Genomic DNA, 12,799 nt, shown 5'->3' with positions numbered 1-12,799 from the left:
CTGAGTAGCAAAGAGTCTAGTGGACATTGGAGATCAGGAATTTATGGTGGTGTCTTTCATTGTGGGTTTGGGATTTGTCTGCAGTAACGGGCGTAGGTGCCAAGATTCTGGCCATTTGGAAGGCTCTGGGATGGCCGGCAAGACAGGCCAGTGCAGCAGGGTCTTGAGCCCGGGGGTTCTAGTGTTAGTATATCTGTGTCTGTGGAGAGGAAGTGTGAATGGATCGGCCTTGAAGGGGAGAAAGAGGCAGTTACTAGGGTTGTTAAAGGCAATATGTAGTGGGAAGAAGTGACCAGGAATTTGAGCCAGCCAGATCCAGATGTCAACAGATGTTAGAGGTGCCCTGCTTTGAGGCCGTCCAGATCCCGTGTGTAGCCATGGAAGAGCGCAGCTAGCCAAGGGCTCTTGCCTCTGCTCCTCTTCCCAGTGTAGCTGATAAGAAGGTAATAGCACATTTAAAAAGAGACCTGGTATTGCTCACTGCACAATCACAAGGCCAAGTCAAGTAGTAAGCAGTGTTTATTTTTTGAAAATTACTTAAAAAAATTGTTTACAGAGATGTGGATTTACATAACTTGGCGACAACATTTTTTAAATGTACAGGCCATTTCATATTATTGCACTTACTCTTCAATATATAAGGCATTTTATTTTACATAAATAAAGAATACTGTATAATGTACAACAGGTGTGGTGCCAATTAAGTCGACCATACAACGCATTATGTGTGGGAGGGTGGAAATGGACCCCAACCTACTTGAGCCGTTTTCTCACAACTACGGTTTATATGTCAGGACACATTTTACCCTCATAGCTTACTTTGAATGACTGACCACTTGAAAGAAAAAAGGTTTCCAACAACACCATTAGTGTTCACTGCAGGAAGTGTGGGGGCTTCATTAGACTAATTAGCAGTACTGGTCATGCCTTGAACACTGAAGACAAATAAATAGCTTTCTACCTCAGGGTCGACGGTAAGCTAGCGTTTGCTTCATCCCTTACATTCCCACTGTTAGCCAGGAAGACTTTCTGGAAAGGTCGAGTCCCAATGCCTGGTGACCCGACGTAGTGTGGTAAGCCAGAGGTCGTCCTTGTATTCTTTAGCTAGGAGCTTTGGGAACACTCAGAAAGAGACCACCCCATTGGCCCAGAAAGTCCCATCTGGTCAGAAAGGACTGGACTTTTCTTACTAACAGACATGACTGTAAAGGAGTGGAGGCCAAACCAAAACAAAAAAAAAAAAGGTTTTCGTGCTGACTTCAAATGATCATTGAGTAAGAAAGCAGAAACTGACCCCAGAGACTGGAACAACAACGTAGCATGCACCTTGCACTTATAGACTCCTACTGTAACTGTAATGAAAAGTAGATGCTAAATCAGGCTTTTCTAGCTAACTCCCGGACTGTAGTTTTCTTTGTGTAACCTGCTGAAAAGGAGCCAGCTGTTCTGTGCCCATCTGAGGACCCTCTTTGGGTTTACTCTACAGATGGCCAGCAAGGATGGGCTCAGGAAAAATGTACAGAGGCAACAGCAAGCACCTCGGTGATGCCTCCCTAGACCCGGCTGGGGGTTCAAGAAACAGAATCGTAGCATCATGCATGTGGGATTGGCAAATGCAGTTTCCATCCAAACCCTCAAGACCCAACACTGGGTGGCACCACCTGAGGATTGGGTGGTAAACACTGGATAGACCTTTTCCTTGAGAGGGACTCACCCTGTTTTTCCATTTTCCTCCTTGCTTGGTAAGTGAAGCTGGTGAGGCTTTGGGATTTAAGAAAGTAAGGGCCAGTGCAAAGGGAAAAAGCCAGCTTTGTGAGGAAGGAGGACTCCGGAGAGAGAGGCTCCAAGCAGCCAGACAGCTTTCATAAGCAACTTGAGTCAGAATGGTCTGTGGGAGCCTGGTTTTGGCAAGAGGAAGAATTTGCAAAATGGTAAAAACCAAAATAGCAAAAAGTTGAGCCGCTGCAGAGCTCTGTCAGGGAAGAAAGCTGGACTACAAACTCCATGCTTCTTCAGGTCTGGTGGGGGAAAGGAGAAAAACCATCAAGGAAATCTCCCCAAGAGGACGCTTAGAAGCGCCTCCTCAGTTTGGACCACAGAATGCCTACGCTTGCAACTGAAGGGTTTAACTCTCAAAATTGCCTTTGAGGTGGTGGTGCATGTGTGTGGGAACAGAAACACGTTGACGGTTTTGCCTGCTCTTGGGTTGACCAGTCTTGTATTCAAACATACACTCAAGTTTGAGAACTAGATGCAAGGTGCTTTCAGGCTAGACCTTCCTCCTCCCGTGCAGGGAGGCTCACAACTATTTATTGCAATTCATCAGAACTGTCACTCTGTAGCAGCCTTATGACCTACACTCTCAGAAACACAAAATGATCGGAACTTCCTAGTCCACATCATACATTACGTTCATTAAAAAATAGCACTTTTTAACATTGTCATCTTTTTCACTGTTGCGTAATTCCTGAGCTCTGCCTAACAACTAGGTCATAAATTCATTTTCTTTAAGTCTCTTTTTTTTTCAGGGTAACATACACAGACCCATAACTCTGCCTTCCACTGCAGGTACATACCTAAAAGCACTGTGTCATTGACTTACAAAATTATATAAATCTACATTCATACATCATTTTAGCCGGGGCATTTGTGTTACCCTTCTGGTCCCTACTCACCAGGACTGATGCTGGGGAGTGGTAAGAGGGGAGGGATGCAAAGGTGTAGCCAGGTGGTCCAGAAGAAGAGCAGAGCTCTTGATATCACGGCAAATGTAAGGGGGCGGGGCGGGGCAGGGCGGGGCGGGGCAGGCACTGAACAGAAATGACACTCCCCAGCCTTGGTGGTCCCGGAAGGAGGTTTCCGGAGTCCAGGCTTCATGTCAAGTACAATCGGGGACATCTGTAGAAGCTGTTGGTTGAGTCAAGAACCCATCATTAAAAGAAGTCATTCTGATTGGTTAAAAGAAGTGAATCTGGGGGAGGAGATCGTTGCTAAAACTCACGAATTCCTGTGCTTTCTAATCACTAGCTGCACAGGCCCTTCTGGAACGGACTTCATAATATTCCAGGCATCAAAGTGCACCAGCCCAACCAAAGGTTTCCCATTGATAGCGAGGATTTCATCGCCAGCTTCTATTGTCCCAGCTTGTTCCGCTGCGCCACCTGTCAGAACAAATGCCGAAGAAACTTGTAGCGCCTGCATCCTTAAAAAAGGTAACTGAAGATTTAAGCGGTAAATACGATGTTCCTATAGTCTTAGGAGAGGAAGCTTCATTTTTTTTTTTTTGAGAGAGAGAGTCTCACTATAAGTTAAACAATACAAAGTAACTGTAGAGCACGTCCCTCCCCATATACACAAGCCCACAACTCACAAAGGGAAGATAATGTATTTATTCAAATGGAGTATCCAGACTAAAAAAACCACAAATCACTTTTTTTTTGCTACCAGACCACCGCCATCATGGGTCACATGCAGGTTCCAGGGAAGGGCCTGTCTCAGAGGGTTCTGCCCTACTCCAGGGCATCCCCACCCGGCTGACATTGATGTCTAACTACGTGAAGGAACAGATTTACGAACTGGCCAAGAAGGTCACAAATTGGTGTGATCCTGAGGGACTTAGGATGCTGCACAAATCCTTAAATCCAAAAGACTTGCCTTTGTTCTTCCCTAGGGGTGTCTACACTTTAATTAAGAAAGGATTTCTTGTTCACAAGCATCTTGAGGCACAGGATAAGGATGCTAACTTCTGCCTGATTTGGATAGAGAATAGCATTTACTATAAGACTAAGTGGGTCCTCCCACTCAAATATGAATCATTCCCAGCCTCTGGGATACTGGCATAAATATGTCTTATGTCCTCAAACAGTAAAATCACTAAACTAAAAACAAACAAACCAGTAACGCAGAGTTGGTCAAAGGAAACCAGGCACTATATAAAGCGCCAACATCCCACAAGCTCGGGATTAACCAGGAGCCCCGGAGCTGTCTGGCTCTGGGCACTGGTGGTTGGTTGGTCACCCGTTCATCGGGTCATGGGGACCGTGGGGTAGCTTAACCCATGGCTCGCCTCCACGCAGAGCAGCCCACACGCCTGTGTTACTGCTGTGTGGAGGTTCGAGCCCATTCACGGGCTTCCAAGAGACGAGCTTAAACTCCATTTCCTCCCGCTACGGACAGACCTAAATCACTCTGCGGAAGAAATGGCAGCGTTCAGAGAGAAAACTTCTGAAGGAAGAGGAACGATGGACTTCCTCAGAAACCTCAGATCTCAAAAGACTGAGCAGATGTACAGTTCTGAAAGCTCCTTTAGGTCTTTAGAGCTGGCAGATGGTTCAGTGGGTAAAGGTGACAGACTGGGAAAGTTGTGCCCTGGCCTCCGTGAGCACCACACACGTGATAATAAAGATGTTACTGAAAGGTGCTGGAGAGATGGCTGAGCAGGTAAGATGCCGCTGATGCTCTGCAGAGGCCGTAAGTTCGGACGACTACTTCCCAGCACCCATGTCTGGTGGCTTTAAAGCCACTAATGACTGGAGCTTCAGGGGTTCCAACTTCATCTGCTGGCCTCTCTGCACTTGTATGGTGCACACGTGTGTACACACACACACACACACACACACACACACACACACACACACACACCACACCCTTCAGTGCCTTGTCTGGAGCTGGTACTCAGGAAGGGACCTGAGATGACGGGAATCCAGGAGGTAGGTGTATATAATGCTATCTCACTTTGGTTTAAGGCACAGACTGAATGTAATGATCAATTTCAGGTTGCTGGTGGAAGTTTCAGAAGGTGGGAAAGCCAGAGATGGTTTTAAAGATGGGGAGGTCCAAGATGAAGATGCCAGCAGATGTGGTCTGTAATGACTGTGCCCGGCTGCTAGCCTGCCTTTAGTTTCTAATGGGTTCTCAGTGTGAGTTTAGCTGGCATCAGATGGCCTCACACATCTTGCCTTCTTCCTCTGGGAGCTGTTCCTTGAGAGTACTCCTACAGTTGACCGGCTTCATGCTTCCCTGCTTGGTCTCTGTTCTTCCTCTGTCAGTGGATGTGTGTGTGTGTGTGGGGGGGGTTCCTCCAGCCTAGCACTGCTAAGCCTCATAGTACATAGAACAGGGCTGACTCCAGATTCACGCTTGTTTTCTGCTTGTGCGTGGGACCATAAACAGAGACAGCCTGTCTCTGATGCTATTGGGAGCTGTCAAGCAAGCTGTCTTGCTTCTGGTTCCCTGTCGGGGCACAAGCCCCAGTCCTTCCCATCACTAGATGCCTACATCTGGCAGCCCACTGAACCAGGAGGTGCTCGGCTCCTGCCCTTGGTGAACTTGTAAGCTCCAGCTCTGATTGCACATTTCTGAGCCACACAGGGCGGCAGCTCACCACTAGGGGCTTCGTTTCTACTTTCCATGGAAATTTGATTTTGTTTTCAGACAGGGTCTTGCTTTGTAGTTCCGGCTGGCCTAGAACTCCCTGTCTGTAGTCCAGGCTGGCCTCAGACTTACCACAGCGCCCTCTGTCTCCTGAGTGCTGGGACTGCGGGCGTGAGCCACTGTCCAGCTGGAGATGTTTTACAACTGTTCTAAGATGGGATGAATTTACTGCTCGTGTGTGTTTGGCCACGGCTGAGAACAGAACTAGAACAAAATGTGACAGGTTCAGGGGAAGGAGCAGGGATGGCCTTGGTGTGGGAAGGTGGGTCTCTCAGAGATGGTCCTGTGACTGGATGATGATGGAAGTTCTGTATCCACGGAGAAATTCTAGAAAGGAGCAGCCCAACAACTTGGGCCAGCATTCCCTGCTTAATTTTGTCCTGTGGCTTCTGTGGGCTGCACAAACTGGCAGTTTTGGCCTTCTGCCTCTCTTCCCTATATTATTATTATTATTATTATTATTATTATTATTATTATTATTATTGACAGGGTTTCTCTGTGTAGCCTTGGCTGTCCTGGGACTCTCTCTGTAGTCTAGGTTGGCCTTGAACTCAGAGATTCGCAGGTGTGTGTTCATATTAATACTTTGTGTCTGGAGTGGAGAGAGGTTTCAGCGTAGATATGTAATTACAGAAGGAGATCACAAGTTCAGAAACTTGACCAAATTAGATCAGGGAGGCAGAGGCAGGTGGATCTCTGAGTTCCAGGCCAGCCAGGGCCTACATAGTGAGACCCTTTCTGTCTGGGGAAAAAAAAAAAGCAAATACATACATCTTAAGGAAGGAACAACCAACCTCATGACTTGATAGCTTACTTATATCTAACTATAAATGAGTGTCTGGTCTATTTGTAAGTATTTATATGCTGATGTCAGCCATACAATTATATAATTTCTGATTGTTCAGAATGAATGCAAGTGTGAGGGCCAGAGTTTAGATTTCCAGAACTCACATAAGAGCCAGGCACGTGTGCAAATAAATCACCTGTAATCCCAGCAATCTGGAGGCAGATCTCAACGGGCAAGCACAGGGCTGAGTCAAAGGTCCTGTCTCAGTCAATAAAGTGGAAAGCAATGGAGGAGGATACCTGATACCAGCTTTGGGCCTTCACGTGTGCACACACAAGCATGCATATACATATGCATACCATACACACGTGTGCACACACAAAGACAACAACCCAGAAACAAAAAGCAGATCCCCCCCCCCCAGCCCAAACGATTTCCCAAGATCATAAAATGAAAATTTCAAGTTCACGAAGAAACCGTTCAACACTGTTTATCTCCCTTCTTTTTTTTTTTTTTTTTTTTTTTTGCAGCCTAGTATTTGAAGTCACTGGAAATCTTGGTTGATATTAGGTGCTCTTACCTGACGATAGTGCTTACCCTGGTACCTCCCTGGACCTTGGGAATTTTAATACGTGCAAAAGACAACTCCATGTCATAGAGCATTGAAAGCACCACAGATGAGAGCCCACTCCCTATGGCGGGACACCTTGCACAGCCTTGATGCAGGGGGAGGGGCTTGGACCTGCCTCTACTGAATGTACCAGGCCCTGCTGACTCCCCATGGGAGGCCTTACCTTGGGGGGGGGCGTTTGGGGGGTTAGGGGCAAGGCGGGAGGAGAGAGGGGAGGGGGATCTGTGGTTGATATGGAAAATGAATAGAAAATATCTTAGGCTGGGAGGTGGTGGCGCACGCCTTTAATCCCAGCACTCGGGAGGCAGAGGCAGGCGAATCTCTGAGTTCGAGGCCAGCCTGGACTACCAAGTGAGTCCCAGGAAAGGCACAAAGCTACACAGAGAAACCCTGTCTCGAAAAACCAAAAAAAAAAAAAAAAAAAAGCATCAGAGACATTAGGGACAGCTCAGTTCCTATACAGAGGGGTGGGTTTTCATGGAGCTATACTTACCTTTGTACACCCTCTTAATTACCAGGGGCCCGTCTCCAGACACGGATGATTTGCCTCCGTCCAGACTCAGTCCCAGGCCGGCTGAGGTTTTCAGCACTTCAACGCACAGAGCATCGTGAGCAGCTCCGTTTCTCCCTGTAGCAAGGACGTTCGTCATGATAAAGATAACGGGCCGTTCCACATGCCACCCGTCCAATGCCCCCCAAACGCACTGCCTGGGGTACCACGGACTCTGGTTACTCCTGAGTCTTGTCGGCTGGGAACTGTTTACAATCTTTGATCCCAGCATCAGGGTTGAGGCCCCTGCCTGGCTGTGCCCTGCTGGACCCGCATCCTCTGCTTTCTGTGGATTCCCGCAAGAGCAGAGAATGCTTTCTCTCCCGGGCCGAAATGCCCAGGGGACACTGCTCTCTCATCAAGCCTCACATTCTGGTAGCACACATCCCGGTGAGGATGGAAGTCCCTACTCAGTGAATCAAATTCGATTTCCTGCCAACCGTGGCTGCCATAGCAACAGAATGCCACCATCTGCTATTGGAAGCGGAGGCATTGAAGTGCCCAGGCTCATGAGAGACTGTCATAATTCATTGGGAAGCTCCCTGGAGCCGGGTGGGGCTTCCTTCCTTGCCCTGTGCCCTTCGAGCTTCCATGAGAGGAAACCCTGTGTCCCTGGGGCATGGTTGCCTCCCTCACACTGGCGTCCTTCATTGGCATCTGGCTCTTGTGGGGGGGAGAGGTGTTTCCATGGTGATATCAGCTCTGTGGCTTGTTTGGAAAGGCCAGGCTGGGGACTGAATAGGAATTGTACACTTGCCTTTTAGTTCCCGTAAGTCTGTACTACGGAGCTGAGTGGAAAGGTGTACTTAGCTGCTTGGAAGGGAGGAGAGGAACCACGAATGAATGAAACTGCCTACCTAATACAATCCTTAGGACTACAGTCAGACCCACATCACTGCCAGTTCCTAATACAGTCCTTAGGACTACAGCCAGACCCACATCACTGCCAGTTCCTAATACAGTCCTTAGGACTACAGTCAGACCCACGTCACTGCCAGTTCCTTATTGCAGTTTAGAGCCAGTCCGCATGGTCTAATTTGCTAAATACTGGGAGTGATATATATATTTGTGGTTTTGAGACAGGGTCTCTCTATGTAGTAGTCTTGGTTATCCTGGAACTTCCTCTGCAGACCAGGCTGGCCTGGCCAGAGATTTACCTACCTCTGCCTTCTAAATACTGAGATTTACGGCATGCGCCACTGTGAGTGGTATAATTTTTTAATGGTATAATTTTAAAAGGGGGAAAGGAGCCAGGCGGTGGTGGTACACGCCTTTAATCCCAGCACTCGGAAGGCAGAGGCAGACGGATCGCTGAGTTCAAGGCCAGCCTGGTCTACACAGAGAAACCCTATCTCGAAAAAACAAAAAAATGTGTGGGGGGGGGAGTAGGCTTTCACAGTGGTCACCAACTGGGGCTCTCTCCTGCAATCCCCTGACTGCATTGTAGTGTACTCATGCCTGGTCCCCACTCCCCAGAACTTTTGGTTCAGCTGAGCAGGGGCATTCCTGGTCATCGGGGTTTAACAGCTGTCCAGGTGCCTCCACTGTACAGACGGGCCCACATCAGATAGATGGCTGCCTGTCAGTCTGGAAGGAGGTCGCAACGGAATACGGAAGAGCGGTAAGCAGAAGCCCTCAAGGTGCTGCAGAGTCTGGTTCAGGCCAGATGCACAGACATGTACAGGAATCCTGCATTGAAACGACAGAGGGGACTCACGAATGCGGCTCACATTCTGGAAGCCGTCAGGATTGAGCGCTCAGTGTTTCCATGGACAAGCTGAGTTCCCACTGAATAATACACCAAGCCGTTTAGATGGTGCCTGCCTGGACAGAGGTGAGCATGACCATGGCTGATGACTGGGGTGTCTCCCTAGACTGGGAAGGACCACAGCTATGAAGAGTGTCGATGACCTCACAGGACAAGAAGATTGAGGACACTGTGCTCTGCAGAGGCACCTGGACAAAAGAGTTTCTGTGTATCTAACAGAATCAAACTCAGCATTTTCAGAAAAGCCTTTATGGCTAGCTCAGGCCACATCTATGCCAAACTAAGCAGAGGCATTTGGCCACTCCTGACTGTCAGGATGGATGCTAAGAAGAAACAAAGGCCCGCCTGCCTTGAACTGGGGGCTACCTGTCCTCCAGACGGACAGCAGGAAAAAATGCTGAGGGAGTCGGCAGGGCTTGTCTGAGGCGTGGAACAGAACTAGCGTGGAACTTGGTGTGGACAGTGCAAGGAAAGTCTATTCTGAGCCAGTGTGGATGATACAAGGGGAGGCCATTCTGAGGCCCTCCTAAGCCCTTGGCACATAAAGACTGCAGTCTCTACTTGCAAACACAGAAACATGTTTACCCCTTTATCTTCTTATATTCTGCTGAAAACAGGAGACAGTGCCAACTGGTGTTTCTCAAGGAGACAGCGTGTTCAGAAATCTCTCCTTCAACACTGAATCCCCTGTTGTAAGGGCTCTTTTATTCACTCCTATTTTATCTTGCTAGTCCAGGCTAGTCGGCTTTATCAGGAGCTGCTCACGCCCTGCTCACTATCAGTGGATGACTTACCAGCCCCAGGCTCCAGCGGCAAGGTCTTTCTGGGGAGTGGACCCTTTCCATGGGCAGAGGGAGGCTCCTGCCTGAGGGCGGGCCTGGGACACGCATTCCCTTTCCTGATGATCACGAGGGCCTGTTTGTGCAGCTGTGCCTGGTGCAGAACTTTCACGACCTCGCTGTGGGCTAAACCAGCCAAGGAAGTGCCATTGATGGAGAGAAGGAAATCCCCTCGGCTCACAGTCCCTTCCTGAGAAGCCACACCCTGAGAAAACACCCTGTGGACCTAGGACAGAAAGGGAAAGAACAAATCCATTCACAACCTTGGCAACCGAGAGTGAGAGAGGAGCAGCAAATCTATGGTGAAGGGGCTTCCTCATGCTAACTTTCAGGGCCGAATTACAAATCGCCACCACAGCAGCATCTACCCGTATTCCCATGGGGCAACAGGCATAGAGACAGATAAGACTCGGGCTTGCCCAGTAAAAATGGCCTCAAGGTCGCCAAGTGATACAGAATGTTACTGTTATGCACTTGACTTTCATTTCTAGTGCTTAAACATAAATGACTACACTATAGATAACCGTGCTGACATACATTGCATCCGGCCTACACACATGTTAGCTATGTGTAAAAACACCAATCTTTGACAGTGGCAACACTGTGTGCCATTCTCTCATGCTCCCGTTTTCATGTTGGTGAAAGGGACCAAAATTCAGTGATCTGATTGGAATTTGTGTCCTGATCAAATTCTGGGGCTTATCGCGGAACCCCGAGAGCCTCGTAACGCGACCTCTTACCATGACTGGTTTTGGCTCCACGTCTGACCCTCCTGCCACACTGAATCCCAGACCTGAGCCTTCTTTTTTATTCAAGACTATGAAGCAAGTGTCTTCTTTATTCTAGTGAAGAAAAACAAGACCGTTTACTGTGTATTCCTTGTACCCAGAGTGAGAAACTTGGATCTAAGTCTCATGAAGGAGGTGCTTGACACGGTCTCCATTTAACCCAGAAATGGCAGAGGAGCCCCCAGCTTAGCCTTCTTATATCCGTCCCAGGTGAGCTTATGTGCAAGGTTTTGAGGATCCACCCTGCAGCTGTGGAACCCGGGAAACATGAATGAGGATGGAGGCAGGAGCTTTCCTAGGTCTCCAAGTCTTCAAGCCATTGAAGGAAGATTGCCGCCTCCCTAGATTTGACCACATTACACTGCTCTGTTGCATAGGGAATTCTTCATGCCATACTTCTCTAAGTCTATTAGTTTTATATAGTATTATTTTGAGGTAGGGTCCATGTAGCCCAGGCTGGCCTCAAAACTTGTTATGTTCCCAAAGGTGATTGTTTACTTCTGATCTTCTTTGAAAATTGGAAATAGATTTTTAAATATGGCATATTTTGATTATAGTATGATCTTGTTTCCATCTTCCAAGGACTAGGATTGCAATGTGCCACCATATTGTGGAATATCCCTTTACAATGAGTGAATATCTGTCACTGTAATTAGTTTAATAAAAAAGCTAAATGTCCAGTATCTAATCAGGATTTTCTAATCAGGGCAGAAGGGGAGAAGGGTAGAGTCAGGAGGAGATGCCTGGAGACACAGAGCAAGATGGGAAGTAGGTAGATGAGGTAAACGAGCCTCAGGGTAGCATGGATTAACAGAAATGGATTGATTTAAATTATAAGAGCTAGCTAAAAAGCCTAAGCTATCGGCCGAGCATTTATAATTAATATTAAGTCTCTGTGTGGTTATTTGGGAGCTGGCTGGCAGGACAGAGCTGACTGCTGGAATACAGAGAAAGTCTGCCTACAACATACCTGGGTGCATGTGATCCTGGAGATCAAACCCAGGCCATTGTGCATGCTAGGCAGGCACTCTACCAATTGCGCTAAACTCCCTAAGTCCACAATTATTAGCAAACCTGGGTTTCAACAACAAAAAGATAAATGCCAAGAGGCAAGCAAGATAAAGGCACACTGCAGCCATGTTTTAGACACCAATGTTCCCATATTTGGGTTATTGAATTTCAGGTGCAATTGATTGGCCAGCAGTCATAAAACAAGGTAGGTGAAAATTGTCACCCATACAAGATTAGAATATTATTAGTGTTCTAGGGTTAAATAACGTTAGACTGTCTTGCTTCAAACATCAGTCAAGAGATACCTTGAGATAGATTACATATAAGTAGGCTAAGTATTGTGAAATTTGAAATTTGAATTTTAGACATGATTCATTAACATTTGAAGACTCTACAATGCTTGGTTTTTCATGAAGTAATCCTCAATGACTTCAAGATGTTCTCAGGCATACCAATACAAGAGAAAGCTACCAATAACCTTTAAGGATTGGGTGAAAAGGAACAGAAAACCATTTATGGATTCAGTTGATCATGAAATCTGATGGAGGAGTGTTTAGTTCTATTGTAAGTCATGAAGACTTGGGCATCTTCAACCACCCAGACCAGGGGATAGAAAGGTGACCTTGGCCTCTAGGCTTTCTAAACAAACACAGAAGCACAAGGCTTAGTGAATGATGGTCTTTGCACAGTTTCTGGAAGGTAGTCTGATGCTGGGATACAAACGCTCTTCAATGTCCGTCCTTCCTAGAACAGGGACAGTGTATTTTAAGCAGAAGCATTTGGGTAAACAAGTATACTAGCAGCTGATGCTCAGGGCACATTTTGCCTGAGAAACTTGGGACGGCATTGAGAAGCCAGATGAACAGCGCCCTCCCTCCAAAGCTTGGGTGTGTGGTAGCCAGAAAAGCAGGCTGAAGTTTGGCCTCACTCATCTTTCATGGTACACCAGAAGGCCACAGGACATTGGTTTGTGCAGTTCCGGTTTGAGTGCC

General features: G+C 47.4%; 1 protein-coding gene across 6 annotated transcripts in view; it reads right to left on the bottom strand.

Moving 5' to 3' along the window:
• Positions 1-501: 501 nt before the first annotated feature.
• Positions 502-12,799, bottom strand: part of Pdzd2 (PDZ domain containing 2) — a 384,162-nt gene continuing 371,864 nt past the window's right edge. For all 6 annotated transcript variants that reach the window (XM_076551730.1, XM_076551729.1, XM_015995051.3 and 3 more), the window contains 4 exons: positions 10,749-10,850; positions 9,964-10,234; positions 7,345-7,479; positions 502-3,161 (listed from right to left, as the gene is read on the bottom strand). In XM_076551730.1, the coding sequence (XP_076407845.1) occupies positions 2,998-3,161; positions 7,345-7,479; positions 9,964-10,234; positions 10,749-10,850 (672 nt within the window). In that variant the 3' untranslated portion in view covers positions 502-2,997. The remainder of the gene's footprint in view (positions 3,162-7,344; positions 7,480-9,963; positions 10,235-10,748; positions 10,851-12,799) is intronic.

Source organism: Peromyscus maniculatus, chromosome 15 (assembly GCF_049852395.1).
Source record: "Peromyscus maniculatus bairdii isolate BWxNUB_F1_BW_parent chromosome 15, HU_Pman_BW_mat_3.1, whole genome shotgun sequence".
Taxonomy (NCBI): domain Eukaryota; kingdom Metazoa; phylum Chordata; class Mammalia; order Rodentia; family Cricetidae; genus Peromyscus; species Peromyscus maniculatus.
Note: the sequence above shows the minus strand (reverse complement) of the source record. Positions and strands in the feature narration are given on the sequence as shown.